Source organism: Octopus sinensis, linkage group LG23, assembly GCF_006345805.1.
Source record: "Octopus sinensis linkage group LG23, ASM634580v1, whole genome shotgun sequence".
Classification (NCBI taxonomy): Eukaryota; Metazoa; Mollusca; class Cephalopoda; order Octopoda; family Octopodidae; genus Octopus; species Octopus sinensis.
In genome coordinates this window covers 21,390,475-21,417,974 of record NC_043019.1, presented here as the reverse complement: position 1 = coordinate 21,417,974, position 27,500 = coordinate 21,390,475, and the positions used below count along the sequence as shown (strand labels likewise).

General features: G+C 37.5%; 1 protein-coding gene across 14 annotated transcripts in view; it reads left to right on the top strand.

The window, feature by feature from the left end:
- The window catches only part of LOC115223391 (multiple PDZ domain protein), a 758,365-nt gene that overhangs the window by 662,647 nt on the left and 68,218 nt on the right, over positions 1–27,500 (top strand). For 13 of the 14 annotated variants that reach the window (XR_005003540.1, XM_036512487.1, XM_036512482.1 and 10 more), the window contains 3 exons: positions 5,195–5,289; positions 14,090–14,159; positions 26,090–26,221. Coding sequence is in view for 13 of the 14 variants with exons in the window: in XM_036512487.1 (XP_036368380.1) it covers positions 5,195–5,289; positions 14,090–14,159; positions 26,090–26,221 (297 nt within the window). In the remaining variant the exon portion in view is untranslated. The remainder of the gene's footprint in view (positions 1–5,194; positions 5,290–14,089; positions 14,160–26,089; positions 26,222–27,500) is intronic. The other variant, XM_036512481.1, reaches the window with a different exon arrangement.

The window sequence follows — 27,500 nt, the reverse complement described above, 5'->3', positions numbered from 1 at the left end:
ACCACATTTACAACAACAAATGCCATCACCATCACAACAACCACCACTAAAGCAACAACCTACCACAGCCACCACCATCAACAAAACAACATTAACAAACAAACAATCCTTTGCTATGCTTTTTTTCTTCCCTCAGTTTCTTCTTCTCTTACCTTCTCTCCTTTCTTTCTTTCATTCTCTCTCTCTCTCTCTCTCTCTCTTCTCTCTCTCTCTCCTATCTTGTCTGGCAAATAGAAATAAAATGCTGGTCTTTTTGGAGGTTTTTTTTTTGGCTTTTCTTAACATTTTGTTGGTTTTTTTTGTCTGTTTCTCTTCAAAACCTCATTTTTTTTTTTTTTTTTTTTTTTTTAACATTTGTTTCTCTGCAAATGTAAGAATTTGATTCTGTTCTTAGAGGAAAAGAACAGATTAATTCTTTAATCTTTTCCAATGGTGATCATTCTGGAGAGATGAAGTCTCAAACACTAAACTTTGTCTCTCTATTTCATTGCTACTTCATACGTAGACATATTGATGCTTGCTCTCCCCCTTCTCTCTCACACACACACACACATATATGTATATATATATATATATATATATATATATATATATATATATATATATAATATATATATATATTTAACTCGTAATTTATTTTATATCATATATTCTTCACTATGTATGTCTGTAAGTGTGTATACATGTGTGGGGATATATACATATATATATATACACACACACACATATATATAGTCAAGAAAATCTCTAAGAGATGAAAGAAGTATTCATACTAACAAGTAGTGTTTAATGCCATCTAGACACTGCTGTTCTCTAGGAAGTGATGATACTGCTAATTTTAACCCCTGGAGGACACCTCCTCCAGCTGGTTATGGCAGCGCACTCTGCACTCAATATATATTACAAGTGAGGAGGGAACTCCCTACTATTTTATCCCTGAGACCATCAGATCGTACTGTTTTGACCTTCTTATGATCATCCTTTGTGATGGATACTCATCCACTAAACATAGCAGTCGTTCACTCCAGCTCGCAATACATGTATATATATCTCTCTCTATATAAACGGCAGTTTGTCTGTGTGTGTGTCTGTGTGTCTGTTTGGTTGTACCCTCACCCTGACCACGGCTTTCAACCGATTCTGATGAAACTTGACACACACATAGCCCAATGTCATAATTCAAAACTAACGCAGCGAAAATTTTGAAAAGTTCCCCCAGTTCTGAAAAAAATCGATAAATTCGACATGGGGTCGAGAATCAGAAACACAAACCACATACTGTCTAGGGGACGCAACTCGACCTTTTTTAACTCTCAAAAAAAATTTACCATAATTTTTTTCCCATTTTTTTGCTATTTTTTGGCTATAACTCTCTAAAAATGCTTTATAGTTATTTCCCTTACAAACCCGAGCAACGCCGGGCGATACTGCTAGTATATATATATATATAATAACAATGAAAATATTGTATATAATGCTTAGGTGCACTACAACGCATCAAAGGTGCATGTACAGTACATAGAATTATGCTCAAAAATCAGGAAAGTGAACAATGTATGAGCAATGATGGCAGTCTGTTCCATGCTTCAGCAATTCTGAGTGTGAAAAAATGTTTCCGAAAGTCATGGGAGCTGTGCTGTCTGTAGGCATGCCCATGTGTGTTAAACACATGGAGCTCAAAAAGGTGCTCAAGGTGGTTGTTGTGCCCTCTAGAAGGATCTTGTCTTTCAAGGGCCATAGTATACAGAGCCACCTTTACACCATCCAATGGCATTACTTAGCACTATACTCTTTTTATTTGTTTCAGTCATTTGACTGCGGCCATGCTGGAGCACCGCCTTTAGTCGAGCAAATCGACCCTGGGACTTATTCTTTGTAAGCCCAGTACTTATTCTATCGGTCTCTTTTGCCGAACCGCTAAGTGACAGGGACGTAAACACACCAGCATCGGTTGTCAAGCAATGCTAGGGGGACAAACACAGACACACAAACATATACACGCACATACATATATACATACACATATATACAACAGGCTTCTTTCATTTTCCGTATACCAAATCCACTCACAAGGCTATAGCAGAAGACACTTGCCCAAGATGCCACGCAGTGGGACTGAACCTGGAACCATGTGGTTGGTAAGCAAGCTACTTACCACACAGCCACTCCTGCGCCTATATGGATATGCACTCATTCAGATCTAGGGACAGAGATGGTTAATAATTTTGTGGGTGTTTACCAAGTCAGTTGCCAGACATCAGAGCTTCAATGTATCTATGCCCAGGTAAGCAAGGCATTCAGAGTATATGTACAAGAGATACAGAATGGAATATGGGAAATCTGGGCTACATGTTTCATAGTGAGTGGAACCTCAGAAGAGATAAAATCCAAGTGAGGTGTATACTGACCAATTACATTCAGGGCTGGACTTTGGTCAATCCCATTACAGACAATAGGTGTTTGGTCTTTACAATATATTAGTAAGTAAATAAATTTAATTAATTGATGGGCATTTTATTTATCATCATCATCATCATCATTTAGCGTTTGTTTTCCATGCTAGCATGGGTTGGACGGTTCAACTGGGGTCTGGGAAGCCAGAAGGCTGCACCAGGCCCAATCTGATCTGGCAGTGTTTCTACGGCTGGATGCCCTTCCTAACGCCAACCACTCCATGAGTGTAGTGGGTGCTTTTTACGTGCCACCCGCACAGATGCCAGACGGGGCTGGCAAACGGCCACGGACGGATATTAATTAGTACTATTAGCATAATCTTAAGAACTATTATGGTTACTTCTAAAAGTTATGGCACTATCAATCCTCCCTTTTCTAGACTTATTAGCATATCCTGTTATGGTAAAGTATTTATTTTACTTTTCTTATTATTTATACATCCTGTTACTCCTAAAGAAAGATTAACCTACCAAATAATATTTCTAATTTTGTCATTTACTCAACGTCCTGAAACGTTACACTGCAAAATGGTATGATTTAAATAAATTAAGCCTTCTTTCCTCTTCCCAAGGCTCTTCTTTTCTTTTCTTTTATGTATTTTTCTTCACTCTGATGAAGCTCCCTGTTCCAGATTGGATGTGTCAGAAAATATGACAAACATTATTCTCAGAATTTTCAGTGGCAACACTGTAGGACATTGGAAGCAGAAACGGCTGTTAGATGGGATAAAGTTTTGTATTAAAAAATAATAATTGATGTTAGTCAATAATAGTCAGTGTTAGTTGATCAAGATTTCTCCATTTTCTGCTTAATTTTAATTTGATTCCTGATAATCTCTTGATTATCTTTGTTCATTGCCTTTATCCTATGAACATAATACCCTTGCATATGTATGCCCAGGGTTAACATAGGTAATTTATACCAATAGTAAAAACAGATATTCTTATCCCATAGATGGTTATTCCAACTTCTAACTCTGCTAACCTATATATATATATATATATATATATATACATACTGGGTATGATGGGAAAATTGATACCATTTTATATTTTTAATTTTACGCGTGTGCATTGTTTGTTTTTCATTTTGTTGACTACACAGTATAGTAGGGTCAGTTGGGTAACCATCTGAGAAAAACAGCTCCATGACACAATTCACTCTGCCAGAAATTTGGAAACAACACGCTGTACTGCTTGGCATTCACACCGGAAGCCCCAATACCAACATTTCAGAGTGTTTGGGTGTCACTTTGAGGACATGTACTGAGAGTGATAAAAATCAAACATCCAGTCAACATCATGGTGTTTGGAGTGATCACTAGTGATGGTGATGTTATACCTCCATTCATCTTCCCACATGTCCTAAGACTCAACACAGAGGCCTACATCAAGTGCATGGAGGAGGTAGTGCTGCCCTGGGTTAAGAGGGTCGCTGCTGGATGACCCTATGTTTAGCAACAGGTCTCTGCACCACATCACCCCTAACATCTGGCCCCCTAACTCCCCAGACTACAACCCCTTGATTATTATGTGTGGGGCATGGTTGAGCGAGAGACCAGCAAAACTCCTTGTAACACCAAAGATGAACTGAAGGCAAGGATTATAGCAGCATTCACCATCTTCAACAAGGAAACTATCCAGAAGAGTTGCAGGAGACTCCAAAGTTGTCTGGCGGCTGTGGTTGAAGCCAATGGCAGTTTTATTGAATAAATTTATTCTTTAGTATTTGAAGATATTTTTATGTAATTTTGGTAAACATATCTGTTAAAATGAGATGTCAGTGTTATTTTCATTTTTGCGTAACTTAGACGACAGTTTATTCACCGCACTCTGTGCACACACACACACACATATACACATCCATATGTTTGTAAGAGCGGCGAGCTGGCAGAAATGTTAGCACGCCGGGTGAAATGCGTATCCGTATTTCGTCTGCCGTTACGTTCTGAGTTCAAATTCCGCCGAGGTCGACTTTGCCTTTCATCCTTTCGGGGTCGATAAATTAAGTACCAGTTACGCACTGGCGTCGATATAATCGACTTGATCCGTTTGTCTGTCCTTGTTTGTCCCCTCTGTGTTTAGCCCCTTGTGGGTAGTAAAGAAATAAAATATGTTTGTGTTTGTGTGTGTGTGTGTGTGTATTTACACACACCCACAAGCACAAAGAAACACAGACACACAATCACATTGTATTTCACACATTAACAACATTAAATTTTGATTAACAAAGAGTGAAAAAAAAATTATATTTGTCTATACTTTGTTGTCTAAGAGAGTTGAGTGAGTAAATGTGTCTGTTGTGATAGAGACAGAGACAGATAGAAAGGATGAGTGAAAGTGAGACAGTGAGAAAAATAGAGAGCTGGATGAATAAAGAGAAAGAGAGAACTTAGAGAAAATTAAGGGAAAGGAAAACAGACATTGGCATCGTAGACTGATGTTTCTATATTTCACTCTAACACTTCTACTCCACTACCACTCCATTACAACTGTCAGTCATTCAACATCACTTTTCCTGAATCCTCCCAGTTGTACTGTAGGGGAACCTCAAACTAGAGATATTTTTCTTCATGCATTATTTTAGAATGATTTTGGAGTCATGTGCAAAATTTGGGAAAGATTTAGTGTCAATCAATAATATTGTTTCCAAACTAATTAACAAACGTTGACACTTATCGATCATATTGTCATTGTATGTTGTTTTCTTATTTATTTAATTTATTTTTCTCTTTTTGCAGGTGAACGGACAAGTTCTCTATGGCAGGAGTCACTTAAACGCTTCAGCTATCATTAAAGGGTTAACGCAACCTGTACTGAAAGTGGTCTTATTAAGGTATTTTTGATTAAAATTTTTTCATCTTGTAATTTTTTTTCTACATCGTTCCAATGTTCCATGCATCACTAATGACAGGCTTTTAATTAGATTTTTCTATTTCGAGTGCTTAAAGAAAAGGAAATAAAAGACAAGAAAAATTGTTACTAGAAGGACTCTAACAAGCTAATTAAGAATTTTGTAAAACTTTCCAGACAGTCTAAATCCTCTTTTATTAGCTTCAGTACCTGATTGATAGAATCATTAGAGCATTGGCCAGCATCCCCTTTGGCATTTACTTACACATCTTTGTGTTCTATATTCAATTCCTGTCAAGGTCGACTTTTCCTTTTATGTTTCTGATGGCGAAGTGGGAAGTTTATAAAATATATAACCAGTCAAATTATTGAGTTAACCCTTCGGAATTCAGATTACTCTGTCAAATGTAACGTTTATTTGTTCATATCATTTTGAATTAATCATGCATATAGGTGCAAGTGTGGCTGTGTGGTTAGAAGCTTGCTTGCTTCCTAACCACATGGTTCTGGGTTCTGTCCCACTGTGTGGTATCTTGGACAAGTGTCTACTATAGCTTTGGGCCAATCAAAGCCTTGTGAGTGGATTTTGTAGACAGAAACTGAAAGAAGACCATCGTGTGTGTGTCTTAGTGTCTGTGTTTATCCCCCACCAGTGTTGGTGTGTTTACATCCTCATAACTTAGTGGTTCTGCAAAAGAGACCAATAGAATAAGTACCAGGCTTAAAAAAAGTACTGGGGTCAAGTCATTCAACTAAAAATTCTTCAAGAAGTGCCCCAGCATGGCTGCAGTCTAATGACTGAAACAAGTAAAAGATAGAAGATATACCATAGCTTTTGCTGATGTGATTGTATATTATTAGAAAGAGATTATAGGATAAGTTTGCAAGGTTGTGTCTGGCCAGTTTGAGCATAAAACAAAATATTTGTACCGGATATGGCTGGTTTAAATGCTAAAGAGTTAATATGAAAATCTCTTAATAAAAAAGATTGAAGACAAACAGTCATGTCTTTAATAATATAACCTGTTTGAAAGGAAATTCTTTGGCTATTTTAACACTTGCATGCACACAAACACACACACATACATATAAATGTTTGTTTTTATGTTCAGTTATAATAAAAACAATTTTACTTTAATATTTACTTTTGTAGAGTACAAATTTATTACAAGACTGTTGTTGAGAGTGACTTCGAAGTCTCAGCCAGTTAAGCCATCATCAGACTGCTGACAATAGCTTAGCTGGTTGAAACTTCAAAATATATATGCACACATACTTCAGTGGATTGAGAGAAGAATTGAAAGAAGCCTTGGTTCTGATATGTGATCCTGTTTGTTTAGCTGTAGTTAATGTTTTAAGGCTTAAGGGAATAACATCTTTGCAGGACCCCAGAGACTAGTGCTGTGAATAGAGGAGGAATTCAGATCAGAAATCTGATCCAAATGCTTGCAACAGAGTAGACTCTACTAAAGGCACCCAACAGTATGGTGGTGCTGGTGGTGGTGGCAGCAATGTTAAAAACCAGTGACAGATTTAGAGTCCCACCCATAAAAATTTGGTAGATAGAATAACATTTGTAGCCGAACATATGATAAATATGTAATATGGAAACTATAAACATCACTCCCAAGTGAGTATGACATGGTACCATGTGCCATGTTTTTGTTGATTGGTTTAGGTGTCTTTAGGGTAATGAGCAGGCAGGCATAGACACATTCTTGACTTAGCCACCACCAAAGACACATTCTTGTCTTAGCCACCACCTTGACCCAGTGGCATATCTAGGGTGTGACAACTGGAGGGAGAAAGGGCTGCACTACCACATGACTGGTACTTATTTACACCTGAGTGGACTGGAACAACATAAAATGAAGCACCTTGCTTAAGAATTCAATGCACTGCTTAGACCAGGGATTGAATCTATGACCTCATGATTATGAGCCAAACCCTAATAACCTGGCTACATGCTTTCACATATCTTGCTCCAATTACACATAGACAATGTGCAATTGATAAACTAAAGTACTAGTTAAGTACTTATGATTCATGATATTGACTAACCTCCTCCTCTCTCGGAATTACACGTATTGTTCTTATGTTAGAAATGGTTAGCATTAGTATTAAGATGATAGACTAGCAGAATTGTTAGCACATCAACCAAAATGGTTTGTGGTACTTCTTCCAGTTGTATACAGTTCAAATCTCACCAAGGTCACCTTTTCCTTTTGTCCATCTTGGGTCATTTAAATAAAGTACTTGGCAAGTAGTGGGGTCAATATGATTGACTAGCACTCTCCCTTTTGAAATTGTTGGCCTTGATACCTAACTCAGAAACTATTTACCATCATTATTATTATTATCATCATCATCATCATCATTGTTGTTGTTGTTCTTATCCAATCAGCAAGCTGGCAGAATCGTTGGCACACCAGGCAAAATGCTTAGCAGCATTTCATCCATCTTTACGTTCTAAGTTCAAATTCCACTGAGGTCAACATTGCCTTTCATCCTTTCAGGGTCGATGAATTAAGCACCACTGAAACACTGTGGTCAATGGAATCGACTAGTCCCCCTCCCCACAAATTTCAGGCTTTGTGCCATTAGTGAAAAGGATTAGTATTATTATTATTATTATTATTGTTGTTGTTGTTGTTGTTATTCTACAGAATATTGATCTATTATTATATTCAGTGTGTCTTTTGAGGAGAGTAAAAGGTGGGAATGGAGAAGAGGAGGGGGGATAAAGTAAAAGTGGTTTGTGATTTATAGATCTATTTTAAGTTGCTTACTTTGGTTGTTGTTGTTGTTGTTACCAAAACAAATCTTGGACTTCTGCATAGATATTCCTTGTTATTTTTACTTCTCTTTCACTCTGTCCTTCCTTCTCTCTCTCTCTCTTTCACTTTCACTTTCTCCCCTTCTTTGTATATCCCTTTCTTCTTCTCCCTTCCTATGCTCCTTCTCTGTCTTTCTCTCTCACCCCCATTTCTTATCTCTATTTTCTCTGTCTTCTTCGTCTCTTTTTCTCCCTCTCTCACTGTCTTCCCTTCTCTCTCTCTCTCTCTCTCTCTCTCTCTTTTTATGTTTATTTCCCTCTACACTTATCGTTTTCACTCTCTCTCTTTCTCTCTCTTTTAGTCTCTGTCTCTCTCTCTTTTAGTCTCTGTCTCTCTTTCTTCCTTCTTTCTTTCGTTGTATCTCTACCAATTTCTGTATATTTGATAGATTCCCACATATTTAACACTGGATTTGTGTGTATCCATATCTGAGAGGGAGAGAGACAGACAGACAGACAGAGTGTGTGTATGACAGAAAGAAAGTGTGTTTGTGTTTGAAAAAAAAGAAAGAGAGAGAGAAAGAAATAGCATGTGTGAATGTATGAGAAAGAGAAAGACAAATTGTGTGTGTGTTGAGAGCAACTTAGAGACTGCATTTATACATATATATATATATATATATATATATATATATATACACACATACATATATATATACACACACACACACACACACATATATATATATATGGGAAACAGTAAAGGTGTATAAAATTAGCTTGAGAGAGTATATATGTACAAGAGAGACTGTGTATATGTATATATGTGTAAAATCGAGAAATGGAGAGAGAGAGAGAGTGCGTGTGAAGGACTAATGCTAATTGATTGTATGACTGTGAAATAAGTAGTGTATATGTAAAATTGATGGAGCAATAGAAAGAGAGATATATGGGTATTGAGAAGGAGAGAAAGAGAGAGAGAGAGAGAGAAGAAGAAGGCAAGAATATCATCTTTAATCAGTTCATTGCAGCTGTCTGAACATTAAAGATGTTCCACAGTACATATGCATATAAATATATATATATATATATATATATATATATATATATATATATATATATATATATGTATGTATAAATGCATAGATACACATACAGCAGCCATTAGTGGCTAAATAAGTCTTTTGTTCTAGTTCTTCATTATCTGGGTTCACACTTCAACTTGCATAAACCACACAACAATGATATGATTACTTGAGAGGTAACATGACCATCCTGACATATTGGGTGGAGGGGCACAAGTTAACAGTGTGGAGAAGGGGTTGGTTATGGGGTGAAAAGACAAACGGGGAGGGAGAGAGTGAGAGACTTTATGTGGTCACTCAGCATGCTAGAAATAGCAGCCAAACTTGCCACAAATCTTACCCTAAGAAAGAAGATGTCGAACAATGTTGTTCTGGATGCACTGTGCTTGGAAATAAGATGGGGTGGTCATCACTGTAATGTTTTTGATAAGAGGTCTGTTTGGTCAGGTTTGACCTAGGGCTAAACTGCAACAGTATCACAAAATTGCAAGTCGGTAAGGGTAACTTTATATGGTCACTTGACCAGCTTGAAATAGCAACTAAATCTGCCTCATATCACAGCCTGTTAATATCATTGGTTATTTATTTACTATGCCTAAAAATATGATGGCATGGATGGTCATGGCTGGAACATCTTTGTTTAACAGTTTGTTTGAACAGAGCTGATTTGAAGCTAACAACTACTCAAAACAGCCAGGGATGGTCATGGCTGGAATTTCTATGATCATGAGCATATTCAATCAGGTTGCCCTGGAACTAAACAACAATTGTACTTTAATTTTGTTATGGTGCATCATCATAATCATCATCATTATAGTGTCCACTTTTCCATACTTTATATGGTTCAGATGAAATTCGTTGAGCCATGTTTTTTATAGCCAGATGCTCCTCCTGCCACAACTCTCATCTATTTCTAAGTGAGGTAATATTTTCCCCTCATCCATTGAACATGGTAATACAATGGTCAGACATGTTTTCATGGAAGATTGCAAGTCAATCACACCATTTGCACGATGGCGACATTTGATCACAGTTACCATGCAATGTCAACACATGGTGGCACACCCACACACAGATGCATATAATAAGTTTCAATTGCTGTCTACTGTATCGGATCTTTTCGGTTTGAACGGCAGTTTTTTCTAGCGGTGTCATATGAAATTGTCACCCATAATTATGACCCTAGTATCGATCTATTGCATTTCAATCTGTTTTAGGGTTAGGGTTAGGGGTGGGGGGAAGGTATCTTTTTTTTCTTCACAAATGTAAATAAACCCAATCTGTTTCTTAAACGAGGGACATATTCATACGGCACAGAATGTTTTTTTACCTCAATAGACGTCAGTGATTGGTTGAAATTGCAGAAATTGAAGAAAAAAACAACAAATATCTTACAAACTATAGAATTTTCTCAATAAAGCCAAGAGAAAAAGATGTTTTATAAACACATTCTACCAGTATACGAAGTTTAAAATTTTTTAGTTACCTAGAAATTATGTTAAAAACTGCCGTTCAAACCGAAAAGATCCACTGAATCCACTCACAAGACTTTGATCATCTCAAAGTTGTAAAAAACAGTTCCCCCTAGGAGCCACACTCTGGGACTGAACTCAAAGCCTTGTAGTTGCAAAGCAAACTTCTTAACCACTGAGCCATACCAGTATTATACAAAATGTTATTTCTTTAGAATCTTGTGAATCATCATGCTAATATTTTTTCCTGTCAAAAATTAATGGCACTAGTTTGGTAACTTAAAATCTCATTAAAAATAATAATCATATCATTTTGACAGCACATAGCTACTTTAAGTTGAAGTAGCCTCAATCTCCACATTAAAACCTTGCAATGTTTTCAAAAGAAAATTACATTTATACATTTGTTAGTTCACGTTCTTTGTGAATTTTTTATCATTTAAGAAAGCGAACGTTGGAAACTCTACTTCACTCTTAAGAAGTACAAGTGCTCAATCGAGTGATTAAATTAAGTGACTTGAAAAGCGACAGCGAAGTCTTTGCTTTCATACTTGAAACAAGGGACTAATGCAAAAATTAAGAAGCTCTAGAACACTCAAGCATTTTCTTCCTTGTAACCCTTCATCATGTCCTGCAGTATTAGTGTATCTTGTAGGAAGAATATTATATAGAATGGTTGGACAATATAAAACCAAAGATAGACATGTATTCATCATCATTTAGCATCCGCTTTCCATGCTGGCATGGGTTGGACGGTTCGACTGGGGTCTGGGAAGCCAGAAGGCTGCACCTGGCCCAGTCTGATCTGGCAATGTTTCTATGGCTGGATGCCCTTCCTAACGCCAACCACTCCATGAGTGTAGTGGGTGCTTTTTACATGCCACCGGCACAGGTGCCAGACGAGGCTGGCAAACGGCCACGATTGGATGGTGCTTTTTACGTGCCACCGGCATGGAGGCCAGGCGAGGCTGTTATTAATTTAATTAGAGTTCAAATCCTGCTGTCGTCAACCTTACTTTCTCTATGTCCAGAATCAGTAAATTAAAGTATCAGTCAATTTAATCAACTGTTTCTTCTAAAATTATTGGTTTCATAATTATGTAAGAAATCTGTTTCATTTAAGTTAATGTTACATTTTTAATGAGATGAATGACTTGAATGTTCAAACAAGTTACCCAGTTCTAGGCACAATTTCAGAGAGTCTCACCCATATAAACATTCTCAATTAACAGTTCATCATCATCATCATCATCATCATCATCATTTAACGTCCGCTTTCAATGCTAGCATGGGTTGGACAATTTGACTGAGGACTGGCAAACCAGATGGCTGCACCAGGCTCCAATCTTGATCTGGCAGAGTTTCTACAGCTAGATGCCCTTCCTAATGCCAGCAGTTGATTGAAGGGCTCCAAGAGTGTAGTGGGTGCTTTTACATGCCACCAGCACGGGGGCCAGTTAGGCGGTACTGGCAACGACCTCGCTCGAATGCTTTTTCACGTACCACTGGCACAAGTGCCAGTAAGGCAATGCTGGTAACAATCATGCTAACAGTCTTGTATGAAATTTATTTTTGGTCATACACATGTGGCTTCCCAACCACATGGTTCCAGGTTGTTCCACCACATGGCAACTTGGAAAGAGTCTTGTACTATAAGCATCTGTCCAACCAGAGCTTTGTAAATGGATTTGGTAAACAGAAACTGAAAAAAGCCCATCTTATATGTGTGTGTGTTTCCCCCGCCACCACTTGACACCCAGCGTTGGTTTGTTTACATTCCTATAACTTAGTAGTTCAGCCTAAGAGATTGATAGAATAAGTACCAGTCTTAAAAAACTACTGGGGTTGATTCATTCAACTAAAAATAAAAATTCTTCTGGGTGGTGTCCCAGCATGACTGCAGTCTAAAGACTGAAACAAAAGGAGATTAAAAGAAATGATAAAAGATTTTTTGAAACCCCTTTGTTCACAATGATAAATGGATGGGAACAGCAAAAGGCTTTCCATGCATTTTTCAAGACCCACAAGTTGTGCTTAATTGATTGTGATTACTTCAAAATTCCAGTGTTTTTACAAACCTTGTATACCCTCGCAATTTCTCTTGTGTACCCCAATTTGAGAACCCCTAATGTAGAGGCTCCTTTCATGACTGAGGTTAAATAATTGATTTGTGAGATAAATTCATTCAATTTTTTTTCTGTTTAGCATTGCAATATCAGAGATGTACTTGCATAGCAAGTGACTTGATCTGAGATTGTGTGCTGGAACGAAAACAATTGCAGTGTGGAAGGTGTTTATAAGCCATTTAAGAAACACACAAAACCGTTAGATTCACTTCAACATTTAAATTTAATTTGTCAAAATATTTTCGTCGCTTTGAGACCACGACCTGTTCATTGACAAAGCTTCATCAGAGATGCAGCACGAAGTTTTGTCAGTGAACAGGTCATGGTCTCAAAGTGAAGAAAATATTTTGACAAATTAAATTTAAATGTGGAAGTAAATCTAACGGTTTTGTGTGTTTCTTAAATGGCTTATAAACACCTTCCACGCTGTCATTGCAATATCATATGTATGAAAAGAGGTACAATTTATTCAAATTTCAAAACTGATGAACGGAAGTTTGAGGAAGAATAGAGCTACAAAAAAGCCCCATATAACACTACAGTAAAAATATTTTTTGTGTTAATTCAGATAACATTGGGGAGGATTAGAATAAATGGGTAAAATAATGGCAAATTTTTCTAACAGCCTATTATAATAAAATACATATTTTCTTGCAAAAATATTCTCTCTTAAACACTGTACTTTTTACAATTAAGGTGTCAGGTCTTCTTCTTCAATGAAATATTTAAAATTTCTAACAATGTAAACAAACTATTTAAAAGTCTGCTAATGGTAGAAATTCATTAGTGAGCCCTTAATTATATTGTGCTTTTATTTGTTGTTTTTTCCTCTTTTTTTTTGGTGAATTTGTGTGTGTGTGTGTGAGAGAGAGAGAGAGAGAGAGAGTTAATGTCATGGGTATTTTGAACTATAGTCTTTTAATGTCAGATGATAGCTGATCCTACTTTTGAAGCCCCCACCTCACTCCATGGGTAAGACACCTTGAATTGTGTCCTATCACAAGGTAACTACTAATACTTAATTCAGCTGAGTGTAGCTGAAGAAATGTGAAATGAGGTCCCTTGCTCAAGGACACAACACACTGCTTTGTCCAAGGATTGAATCCATGATCTGACAGTCATACTGCTAACACTCTAGCCATTAGGCCATCATGCACCTTTTGATTTTATTGTAATTTAAAGATTTCTTTTGTTGTAACAATTTTCGTTTTCTTTTTTTCTTTTTCTTTTTATTTTTCTCCTTTACCATGTAAAAAATAAAAAAATAAACTGATTTCAACCTAGTTTGTCATGAATTTATATTTATTTTTCATGCATTTTCTAGGTATGAAAACTACCTTGACCATATGGCTGTGAAGCCTTTGAAACTTTTACCCACCACAACAGTTGAAGATGTAAGTGGACTTCTTTTTTCTCCATTTTTCTTCTTGAATGTTGATTCAATTTTAAATTCCATGCCGGGCACAAAAAGATTTATTTAGCTGATAGGTTGACTGTAAAAGTATAACATTGCAGGGAAGGGAACTAGCAATTGTTGTTGACAAGCCTGAGTGGTCCACTCTGCTTAAGCTGACTTTGCATCAGGGCCCGTGCTATGTACAAGGCAAACTTGATGATCACTTGGAGTACTAAAATTGGACAGGGCAAGGTGGGGTGGTACCATGTTCATTTGGTGTTATGATCTACTGTATGATTCAGTGTGAAATATTTCAAATTTTGCCCACTAATAGATTTACTCAGTGATATATATATATATATATATAGGGGCATAAAATTATAGAATTATATAAAATTATAGTTAATTATAATTTTCTGACTACATTTTCCAGCTGATGATGTAAAGGAGGAGATGACTGGAAGATGTGGAAAATAACTGAAGATTGAAGGAGGCTCTTGTGGTAGGAGGGGCAGTTCATTTTAGGGCTAAGAAGAATGGGGGGGGGGGGGGAATTTATGACTGGAAAAAAAGGGTGCACATTTTAAGGCTGGGAGAAGTGAGAGCACATTGTAGAGCTGATAGAAATGGAATGAAGGTCCATTCATGAGGTACAAACACATCTGTTTACATGTTTGTATTTGTGGTCCCCAACATTTTACCATCAAGACCCATTGTGGTAAATCAATAACCCTCCCAATGATCCCTTTTTTTTTTTTAATATATAAATAAAAATCAACATATATATATGTTTACCATCAACATGGTTCCGGGTTCAGTCCCACTGTGTGGCACCTTGGGCAAGTGTCTTCTACTATAGCCTCGGGCTGACCAAAGCCTTGTGAGTGGATTTGGTAGACGGAAACTGAAAGAAGCCCGTCGTATATATGTATATATATTTATGCATTTGTGTGTCTGTGTTTGTCCCCCTAGCATTGCTTGACAACTGATGCTGGTGTGCTTATGTCCCCGTTACTTAGCAGTTCGGCAAAAGAGACCGATAGAATAAGTACTGGACTTACAACAAAGAATAAGTCCCGGGGTCGAGTTGCTCGATTAAAGGCGGTGCTCCAGCATGGCCGCAGTCAACTGACTGAAACAAGTAAAAGAGAGAGTAAAAGAGTAACATGGTGCACGTAATATTTTGTGCTTTTCTCAGGAAAATATTTCTTAGGTTTGTATTTACTTTTCGAACATTGGTTGTGATGCTGTGTTCGTTAATATTTTATATTTTGTCAAATAATTTGAAAGTAAAAGATTTTTGTCTTTGCAGCTCATAGCTTTTAACTTCTGCTTTACATCATATACACAGATCTTAAGGGCCTACATGGGTTTAATTTGGTAAAGATTTAGCTACTAATTCATACAGTTTGAGCAGCTACTTAGTGGCTCCTACATCAGCTCTGCTCCAACAGTGTCGCATTTGCACGTGCCTCTTCTCCAGAATTGCTTACTTCCTCCATTTAAGAACTTCCCCAAAGAATAGACACATAATCAGATATTGTAGCAGCGGGAGTATAGTCTAGTGAATGGAAGTTTTGTATAGTACTGATTATTGCTTCATCAACCATGTTGAAATGAAAAGTAAAGTTTATTTTGCCTGGATTTGATATCAGAATCTAGAGTAATAAATTAGATTAATATGGTCGTCCACCTTCATTTGTACTTAAACATTCTCCAAATAATACTAACAACAATAACAATACTACTACTACTACTAATAATAATAATAATGGTTTCAAATTTTGCGACAAGGGAAGCAATTTTGCAGGAGGGGATAAGCCAATTACATCAATCCCAGTCTTCTACTGGTCTTTATTTCATCGATCCTGAAAGGATGAAAGACAAAATGGACCTTGGCATATTTTGAACTCTCAATATAAAGACAGACGAAATGCCGCTAAGCATTGTGTCCAGCATGCTAACAATTATGCAACTCCCCACCTTAATAACAATAATAATAATGGTTTCAAATTTTGGTGCAAAGCCAGCAATTTTGGGGGAAAGGGTAGGTACTTTATCGACCCTGGAAGGTAAAGTCGACCTTTGTGGAATTTGAACCCAGAATGTAAAGATGGACGAAATGCCGCTAAGTATTTTTCCCAGTGTTCTAATGATTCTGCCAGCTTACTGCCTTAAATAATACTCTCTTTTACTCTCTTTTACTTGTTTCAGTCATTTTGACTGCGGCCATGCTGGAGCACCGCCTTTAGTCGGGCAAATCGACCCCGGGACTTATTCTTTTGTAAGCCCAGTACTTATTCTATCGGTCTTTTTTGCCGAACCGCTAAGTGACGGGGACGTAAACACACCAGCATCGGTTGTCAAGCAATGCTAGGGGGACAAACACAGACACACAAACACATACACACACACACACACACACACACATATATATATATATATATATATATATATATATATATATATATATATATATATATATATACACGACAGGCTTCTTACAGTTTCCGTCTACCAAATCCACTCACAAGGCATTGGTCGGCCCGGGGCTATAGCAGAAGACACTTGCCCAAGGTGCCACGCAGTGGGACTGAACCCGGAACCATGTGGTTGGTTAGCAAGCTACTTACCACACAGCCACTCCTAATAATAATAATAATAATAATAATCATGTATGATCTTGTGTAGCTATGTTGTTTGTTGTTCATTACAAGTCAAGTGAATGCCATCAGCTAACTTATGGATTTTTTTGGCACCATTCAATGGAAGCTGCATTGAAAGTTTTACAAACTGTACAATTACCCAATAAAAAGGCAATACACATCACATCAGAAAAATCACAGAAGATCAATACATAACTCTTTGACCACATGGCTTTTTGCAATGTTGGGAAAAGCAAAAAAAAAAATAAAGAAAGAAAAATAAGGCATCATATTTTCAGGTCACTCTGTCATTTGAGCTTCAGCCAACACAGATTTAGCAGAGATTCTTGTGTTTAGAATTCTCCATATAGAATATTTGCATATCATTGATATGCCATATTTTGGAATTTTCTCGACAGTTGCTCTTAGTTATTACTTATGCAAGGGGTTTTTTTTTGTTGTTGCTGTTTTGTTTCTTCTCCCTACCATTGCTTGTATGACAAGCTGTGTTGCCAGAGGTAGAACAGATGCTTGCTTTCAATCAATAAGTTTGCTAAATTATTACTTAGCCTCAGAGAGAAGAAATGAAAGTTTCTGGTGATGTATTTTAGTATAGTAAATTGGCAGGATTGACAGAGCATTGACAAAAATACGTGATATTTACTTGTATATCTTTGTGCTCCTAGTTCAAATCTTAGTACGGTCAACTCACCTTCCAGGGTCAATAGAGTATATAAGAACCAGTTTAATAGGTTGTATGTTTTTGGAATGGTACCAATATTAAAAGTCAAAATTTGGTTCAGTATTGATTTTAGTTTCAGTTAACTGATCTACAGATTTAAGATACTCCTGCTGTCCTCTTGTCCAGTGCTGTCACTTGTCACCTCCTCCTTCCTGGACCAATTCTCTCTCTCTTTCTCTCTCTCCTTCCCCCTTTCTTCGTACAGATATTTACCTATTTCGTTACTACCCACGAGGGGCTACACATAGAGGGGACAAACAAGGACAGACAAACGGATCAAGTTGATTACATCGACCCCAGTGCGCAACTGGTACGTAATTTATCGACCCCGAAAGGATGAAAGGCAAAGTTGACCTCGGCACAATTTGAACTCAGAACGTAACAACAGGCGAAATACCTATTTCTTTACTACCCACAAGGGGCTAAACACAGAGGAGACAAACAAGGACAGACAAACGGATCAAGTCGATTACATCAACCCCAGTGCGCAACTGGTACGTAATTTATCGACCCCGAAAGGATGAAAGGCAAAGTTGACCTCGGCGGAATTTGAACTCAGAACGTAACAACAGGCGAAATACCGCTAAGCATTTCGCCCGGCATGCTAACATTTCTGCCAGCTCGCTGCCTAAATATCGTACTGATATTTACCATCAACCACACCTCCACCCTTATTCACTCACTTTATTCACCTTTACCCCCATCTAACCATTTGTCACTCTCGTCCCCAAAGGTGCTTGGCTTAGATTATTCGGATCACAATCGTAAGTTCAATACCCAGTGGTGCATCGTGTCTTTGAGGAAGAGACTTTATTTCACGTTGCTCCAGTTCACTCAGCTGGCAAAAATAAGTTGTATCTGTAATTCAAAGGGCCGGCCTTGTCACATTCTGTGCCACACTGAATCTCCCTTAAAAAACTACATTAAGAGGACATGTGTCTGTGCAGTGCTCAGCAACTTGTAAATTAATTTCATGAGCAGGCTGTTCTGTTGATTAAATCAGCTGGAACCCTCTTCATTGTAACCAGCAGAGAGCCAGACTATTCTCCCACACTCTCATGAAATTTCCTACTCTTTCCTTCCATGATGATCCACTACTTATATTCTCCCTCAGATTCACCTTCTTGTAACTTGAGAATATGCTTTGGTACCTCTTAACAATTTTTTTTCATTTTTCTAACTACTTAGTGGTTAGGGTGTTTGGCTCATGATCTTAAAGTCCTGAGTTCAATTACGTGTGACACATTGTGTTCTTGAGCAAAACTCTTTATTTCATGTTGCTCCAGTCCACTCAGCTGGCAAAAATGAATTGTACTTGTAATTCAGAGAGCCAGCCTTTTTACATTTTGTGTCATACTGAATCTTCCTGAGAACTACATTAAAGGTATGCATGTCTGTGGATTGCTCAGCCACTTGCATGCTTGGTCAATTTCACAAGCAGATCAACTGGAACCCACATCGTCATAACTGACAGAGTGCTAGTTATAACTTCAGAACAGACTTTAGTAGGATTTGAAAGAGCCAGAATAATTACTGCCAGGCAGTTTGTCCAATGCTTTAGCAATTCTGTTCCCTCCACCCAGCACCAACTTAAATATTTTTTTTTTTTTTTTACTAAATTTTAAAATATTCGATTAGTTTCAAAAATTCATTGAATCATTTAAACTAATGTCACTTATTAGAAATCTAGTCAGGAATAGGTTAATGCACCTAAATCCATTTAATCTACCATAAAATAGCAGGATCAGTATGCTGGCAGTGTTTCTCATAATATGGTCGGGAGACTGTGAAGATTAAAAAATGAAGAGGAACAGCCAGATTGCTGTGTTTAATATAATTATGATGGCCTTTTTTTGTTTTTTTTGTTGTATTTTTGTTTTTTTTGTTTGTTTTTTTTTTGTTACACTTGTCATCATGGGGAAGGAAGAAGTATATGAGTATGGACTCTCATTTATTTCTTCCTAGTTTGTTTCTCATTTGTTTCCTCCTTAACCCTTTAGTGTTCAGATTATTCCATCAAACATAATGCCTATTGATTCCCATTGATTTGAATTAATCATGCATTATCTCATATCTTCAAGATCTTGATGGTGTAATTACTTGATGTAGAATAACATTGTAGGGTAGGTGTGAGAGCCTGGATCTGGTCAGTTTGAACATAAAACAGATTAACTATTTTGACTGGATATGGCCGGTTTAAATACTAAAGGGTTAATACAAAAAGAAGGGGAGACTGGTGGGTGGGTAGGTCAGGGCTGGTGGTGTTTGTCAGCTTGAGAACCGCTGATGTAAGGTACAAGAAGAAGGAAAAAAGGACTTTTACAAGTGACGCCCCAGCATGGCTGCTGTGTAGTAAGTGAAAAATTAAACACATAAATTAGCTGTGCATTTCTTTGGAACATGGTAATGAAAAAGTTTAAGGAGACAAACAGACAGACAGACACTGAGAAAGAGGAACATAGTGAGAAGGGAAGAGATGTAAAATATTTGATCAAAGGCGTTTTTAGAACTCCAAGTGACGGGTTTGGAATACAAAATCAACTTAAGCTTCGTTTCTGAAACAGGTTCGTTAGTGTAAGCTAGGGTAATTATGATGAGAATAATGACATGAATCTGATGAAGTTTCACTGATTAACATCTCACTAACAGGTTGTCGACTAAACACAATTGAAACCTGATCAGTTGCTGTTGCATGTGTCAGTATGTGGAAGGATTAAATAATGGTGGTGGTGGTGGTGGTGATGGTGGTGGCAGGGACAGTGGTAACGATGGTGGTGGTGGTGGTGGTGGTGGTAGTAGTGGTGGTGGTGGTGGTGGTAGCAGTGACAGTGGTAACGGTGGTGGTGGTGGTAGTAGTAGTGGTGGTGGTGGTGGTGGTAGCAGTGACAGTGGTAATGGTGGTGGTGGTAGTAGTAGTTGTGGTGGTGGTGGTAGCAGTGACAGTGGTAATGGTGGTGGTGGTGGTGGTAGTAGTAGTAGTAGTGGTGGTGGTGGTAGCAGTGACAGTGGTAGTGGTGGTGGTGGTGGTGTAACAATAAGTAGAACACAGGTTGTAGTGTCAGTTAAGAGGAAGGGATCTGCATGGAGTAATGGTGATGGTGTCTAGGAGAGAGAGGGGAGGAGGTATATAGTGCTGTGTGTGTGTGTGTGAAGGAGTGGGGTGGGGGAAGAATTGGAGTATTCAATACTGACAATTACCAGTCTAGGACTACATGTCTTGATTAGAATATATAATGTTGATAACGAGGTGACTAAAGGAACAGGTGAAAATGAGAATTATTTTAAGATGGTTATCATCTTCATCATCATCATCATCATCACTGAGTTTATTGATTTAATTAACAAGACTTGATGTAGTAAGAGGAGAGAAAACTGGACAGTGTCTATTATTGTCTACTTGGCCATTTACTGGAATTAATCTCTGTTATTATATGCGTGTTGTTGATGTTGTGGTTATTGTCATCATCATCATTGTCGTCGTCAGCAGGTTGACAGAATTGTTAGAGCATCAAATAAGTGCCTTGTGGTATTTATTTCAGCTCTTTATGTTCTAAGTTCAAGTGCCACTGAGTTCAACTTTGTATTTTATCTCCCTGGGGACAGTAAAATGGTGTAGGGTTAATTACGGAGAGAAAGAGATGCCATTGGTATCAACTAATCTAAGGCGGCGAGCTGGCAGAAACGTTAGCACGCCAGGCACAATGCATAGCCATATTTCGTCTGCCGCTACGTTCTGAGTTCAAATTCTGCCGAGGTCGACTTTGCCTTTCATCCTTTCGGGGTCGATTAAATAAGTACCAGTTACGCACTGGGGTCGATGTAATCGACTTAATCCGTTTGTCTGTCATTGTTTGTCCTCGCTTGTGGGTAATAAAGAAATAGATATCAACTAATCTCCCTCCCTTAAAATTTCTTGCCGTCTGCCTAAATTAGAAACCCTTAAAAGCAGTCGAGTAGCACAATTGTTAAATTTCCTGACAAAATGCCTTTATGCCCAGAGTTCGAATTCCACTGAAGTCAACTGTGCCTTTCATCTTTTTGGGGTCGATAAAATAAAGTACCGGTCTTGTACTGGTATTGATGAGCATCAACTGACAGCTCTCTACTAAATTCCTGGATCTCTGTTTATATTAGAAATTATCATCAGTAGCAGTAGCCACGGTAGGAGAAGTATCTTTGTGTCACTGATGCAAATCCTTATTAGTATTATTAGTTGAGCAGTGGATTGTGGGAGAGAGTGGTGGATGTAATAGCCAGCAGTTTGGTGCTTTGGTCATTTTAGATTTTGAGTTCGTATTCTGCTGAGATCACTCTTACCTTTCATTCATGAAAGACATGAGGGTGATGAAAGAAAATACTACTTATGTAATGCCGGGTAGTCCTCTATTACCATGATTACAGAAAGTGGTGGTGGTTATGGTGGTGGTGTTAATGGGATATTGAGGTTGATACCACTCTGGTAGAAAGGAGAGAGACAGAATAGAGAGGTTGCTACCACTGTTCTGGCAAAAAAAGGCCGGGGGGGGGGGCAGAATACAGAGGCTGATACTGTTGTGGTAGAAAGAAAAAACAGAGTGTAGAGATTGTGGTAGAGAGGGGAGAGACAGGATTTAGGGGTTGATACCATTGTTGTAGAAAAGGGAAAGACAGCATATAGAGGTTGATACATAGTGGTAGAAAGAGAGAAAGACTATAATGGTTGATATCATTGTTGGAGAAAGAGGAGACAGAATACAGAGGCTGATACCATTGTGGTAGAAAGGGGAGGGAGAGGACAAAAAGGTTAATATGTTTAGCCTTTTGTGACCATGGTATCGGCCTCTATAGTTCTTCTGTCTCTGCAAAAGTGTCTGAAATGTTGGACGCTTCTCTTCACACACACCAAATCAATTTTCTGTAATGTATTTGTCCTCTTCAAACTATTATGGATTAATGTCTGCTGCCGACACATACCAATTCCACTTTCATTGGATTCCAGATCTTATCTTTAATGATAGCTCTGCTTGGTCTGCACTGACCTAGGGTTAAATAACAAGAACTGGTAACATAATGTGATCCTGCACACACACACATTTTTATATATATATGTGTGTGTGTGTGTGTGTGTGTGTACGTACGTATATGTATGTATGTATACATGCTGGAAGATAGCATACAAACACACATATATACATGATGATATATGGGATAGATAGATATGCACATCCATACATACATATACATTTATATACATCCATTCATACACACACATACCTACTCATGTATTTACGCATATATACATATATGCACTTGGACACAGAAAAACATACATAGATAACTGCATACACACATACATATATATAGTCCCACCCAGGCCAGCATGGAAAGTGTACATTAAACAATGATGATGTATAGGATAGACAGATATACATTTATACATCCATTCATGCACACACATGCCTACACATATCCACACATCCATGCATGTGTATGCCTGTGTGTATATATGTGTGGTGTGTATAAAATCAGTAGAATCGGTAACAACAAAAGACAGGCCACTGATACATGAGACAGTTGATAAATGATGAAATATAGATTTCTCTAATCTCTTGCTCCAGTTCTTCAAACAATTCTGGTAACTTGACCTATACCAATAATATTGGTCTTTTCACATTCTCTCACCCCCCTCTCTCTCTCTCTCTCTCTCTCTTTCACTTTCCTCATCTTTCTCCCTCAAGATCTGGTGGGTTTTTTCTATCATTTTTATGTCTGTTTCTCCCAACATTTCTATATGTATGTGTAAATGTTTGTTGATGCATGTATACATATATATGTTTGTGTGTATATGTGTGTATAGATAGATAGATAGATAGATAGATAGATAGGTAGATAGATAGATACACACAGACGATTTTCAACCAATAATTCATTGTATAAGTGTAAAAAAAATCCTAAAGCCTAATTTTTAAATTATATAATTGGCTTTCTCCATCTCTTTCCTTCTCTCTCTCTCTTTCACTTTCCTCATCTTTCTCCCTCAAGATCTGGTGGGTTTTTTCTATCATTTTTATGTCTGTTTCTCCCAACATTTCTATATGTATGTGTAATGTTTGTTGATGCATGTATACATATATATGTTTGTGTGTATATGTGTGTATAGATAGATAGATAGATAGATAGATAGATAGGTAGATAGATAGATACACACAGACGCTTTTCAACCAATAATTCATTGTATAAGTGTAAAAAAAATCCTAAAGCCTAATTTTTAAATTATATAATTGGCTTTCTCCATCTCTTTCCTTCTCTCTCTCCCTCCTCTCTCTCTCTCTCTCTCTCTCTTTCTCTGAAATGTTCCTGTTAAACATATCCTGTTTAATTTGCTTAAAAAAAATTAGTGACTAAAAAACACCCAAGCCTCAACCAGATTCTCTAATTATATCAACTAATTATTGTTATCACTTGAGATAAGGCATCCCAATAATTATTGTTAATTAGACACTAAATTACATGAAATATACTTCATATACCAGGATTGGATACCCACTAATAATTTGACATAATTAGTTTTATGTTAATCAATTTAATGTGATGAAAATATTTATTTGTTGCCTTACCATCATCATTATCATCATCATCATCATCATTATTTAATGTCCACTTGACATACTGGTATGAGTTGGTCAGGTCGTAATGGTCCTAGGAGCATATCTCACTCATACACTTCAATTTTGACATAATTTCTACAGCTGGATGCCCTCCTCTCTATCATTGAATCACTTTGCAGAATTCCCTAGGTGCATTTTATCATGGGACTAACACTCAAAGGTCCTCTTCATCCTTGAGAAGTTACTGTGTATGACAGGCCTAAAGGTTCTTCTACATCTTGTGGTATCGCTATACATTCAAAGTAGCATGAGCAGGAGGGGGTGACTGGAAGAGAACAGAGCCAGGGTGGGGGTGAGTGGGTGAGAGGAGTTGGAGTTTGACGGGGATGGATAAAAGGATTAGGGCGTAATAAACGAATGACAGGGTATTAATAGAGAAGGGATGACAACAGGATAATGCTTGGGGAAAACGTTTTGAACATTGTGGTTAGTGACAAGGATAGGTGAAGTCAGTAGACACACCATCGGTGATGAAACACACAGACTCCAATACACATGTACCTGTTTCTTTACTACCCACAAGGGGCTAAACACAGAGAGGACAAACAAGGACAGACAAACAGATTAAGTCGATTATATCGACCCCAGTGCGTAACTGGTACTTAATTTATCAACCCCGAAAGGATGAAAGGCAAAGTCAACCTCGACGGAATTTGAACTCAGAACGTAGTGGCAGACGAAATACTGCTAAGCATTTCGTCCAGCGTGCTAACAATTCTGCCAAGCAAACCTTTATGCCATTATAACCTTCTATGCTTCATACTTAATATATACACACTGTAGTATTTGTTTTGAGATTTGCTATTATAGATTTGCTATTGTTATGACAGAATAAATTTCCAACTACTGTGACAGTAAGCTGCACAATATGTATATGTATATACAGACATTCAGTCTTAGGAGAGGTGGCCAATTAATGGACATTACCTCAGTTAAAGAGCACCAGCAGCCACAGCTATGTCAAATCGTGACAACATTTAGCATGTTCTTTGTAATGATAGTGATACTAGTTAGCATGTTGTTGGCAAGTGGGAGTTTAATGTGTAAGTCACACTAGATGATGAGTAACACCACAACATTGGAAAAGAGTTACAAAGGCACATGGCTGTTTGGAGGATTAGTGTATGAGTATAAAAGGCAAGCAGTAAGTAGAGATCAGTCAGTGTGAAGCTGGGCATAGAAAAAAAACCCTACATTCCACAAGACATCTAGCTGTGCACAACTTCTTTTTCTCCGGGCAAGTTGGCTTACTGGGCTGGTCTGTGGTTTCCCTATTGCTAATTTTGCTGTTGGAGCCATGTTGTTGTCAAGATGGCACATTTTGCAACACTATTTTAAAAATAAATATCAGAGAGAGACAGAAATTCATTCCAGCAGCAGCCAATGAGAGCACCAGATGCAATTCAACTTGTTGTGGAGGCACATGGCCTAGTGGTTAGAGCAGCGGACTCGCGGTCGAGGGATCGCGGGTTCGAATCTCAGAATTGGCGATGTGTGTGTTTATGAGCGAAACACCTAAGCTCCACACGGCTCCGGCAGAAGGTAATGGTGAAACTTCTGCTGACTCTTTCGCCACAACTTTCTCTCACTCTTTCCTCCTGCATCTTGCAGCTCACCTGCGATGGACCGGTGTCCCATCCAGGTGGGGAACCTATACGCCAAGAAACCGGGAAACCGACCCTTATGAGCCAGGCATAGCTTGAGAAGGAACAAACAATTCAACTTGTTGGGACCTATACTCACACAGAGATAGTTGGTTCAACTAAATACTACCTCAATTGTACATACCAAATTTTCAGCTCATTGTAAAATCATAATTTTTTTATTTAATTATAAAATATAAAAATGATTTATTTACTCCTCTCATTTCTGTTTTGTATTCATATATTTCCAGCAGAATGAAGATCATCATTCAAGCCAGGAATCTCGACCGCCATCATCTATTGAAATCAGGGTACCAAATGTACCGAGTGAATATGCCTCCCCTGTATTACAAGATGCAATCCAAGTCATTGTGTTGAACAAGGTATTGTTGTTGCTTAATTTTCTGTGAGCAGCTTTGTTTTACTTTAGTTTGGGATTCTGTCGCTTCTAGCTAAGAAAGAATTAGGTGCTTATATATGTAATGCAGGCACCCATCTAATATTAATATTAAAAAATATGGAAATGCTCCCATAGGAGGTTTTAATTATTCCTGATATTCTGGGTTAAAAACACTTTTTCAAGGTCATTAAAAAGCAAGAGAGGTATAGTGTCCATTTTGTTGGTGTATGTATGTATATATATATATATATATAATATATATATATATATATATATATATAGAGAGAGAGAGAGAGAGAGAGAGAGAGAGAGAGAGAGAGAGAAATATATATATGTGTATATATATATATATTATATTAAATTAGAGATAAAACCACTATTAGGCAAATCAAACAGTGAAAAACATAAGCCAATACATAAAATTAATTTAAAAATATAAAAGTTAAAAATTAAAAAATTATTCAAATAATTTAAACTTATAAATTTATACTATAAAATTGGATTTAATCCTAAATCTAATTTTTCCCTGTAACTTTGGATTTATTCCCTAATTATTATTATATATATATATATATATATATATATATATATATACAGAGACAGACAGAGAACTTCTTCAAAAATCTGATGTCATGCAACAATACTTTTAGTTCTGTATTAAGTGTACCATGGTGTGGAAAAGTTTGGAGGTTACTGATCTACAGGATATAGGAATTCTTGGGGAAAAGTTAATTTGAACAACTGTTTCCTGCTGTCTTGTACAAATTGGCATAGTGACTGTTTTGTAAATATGTCATTTGTCTAACAACTAGCTACCTCTACACTTCAACACCTGATGTGTGGTACACTGTACACCTGTTCATGCAATGGAGAGGGTGAGGTCATGTACAGCACATACATTTGACCGCTGCATGGCACCCTGGACAAGGGTCTTCCACATTTGCCTCAGATGAACCAAGGTCTTATAAGTGGATTTAGTAGATGGAAACTGAAAGAACTCTGTCATGAATGTAAATGTGTTTGTATTGCCTTATCTTGGTATCATGCTGTAGTTGTAAATAAGTGTCACTTTCATTCAAGCAGTATCTCCATTTCCAACCTCTGGTGAATACATATGTAGCCATCGGGCTTGCATTGAAACAGGCAAGGGTTAGCAACAGGAATGGCATCCAGCCGTCTACCTTAACAAATCCCTTTCGACCTTTGCAAGCATGGAAAAGTAGATGTTAAAACTGACGATATATATATACTCTTTTACTCTT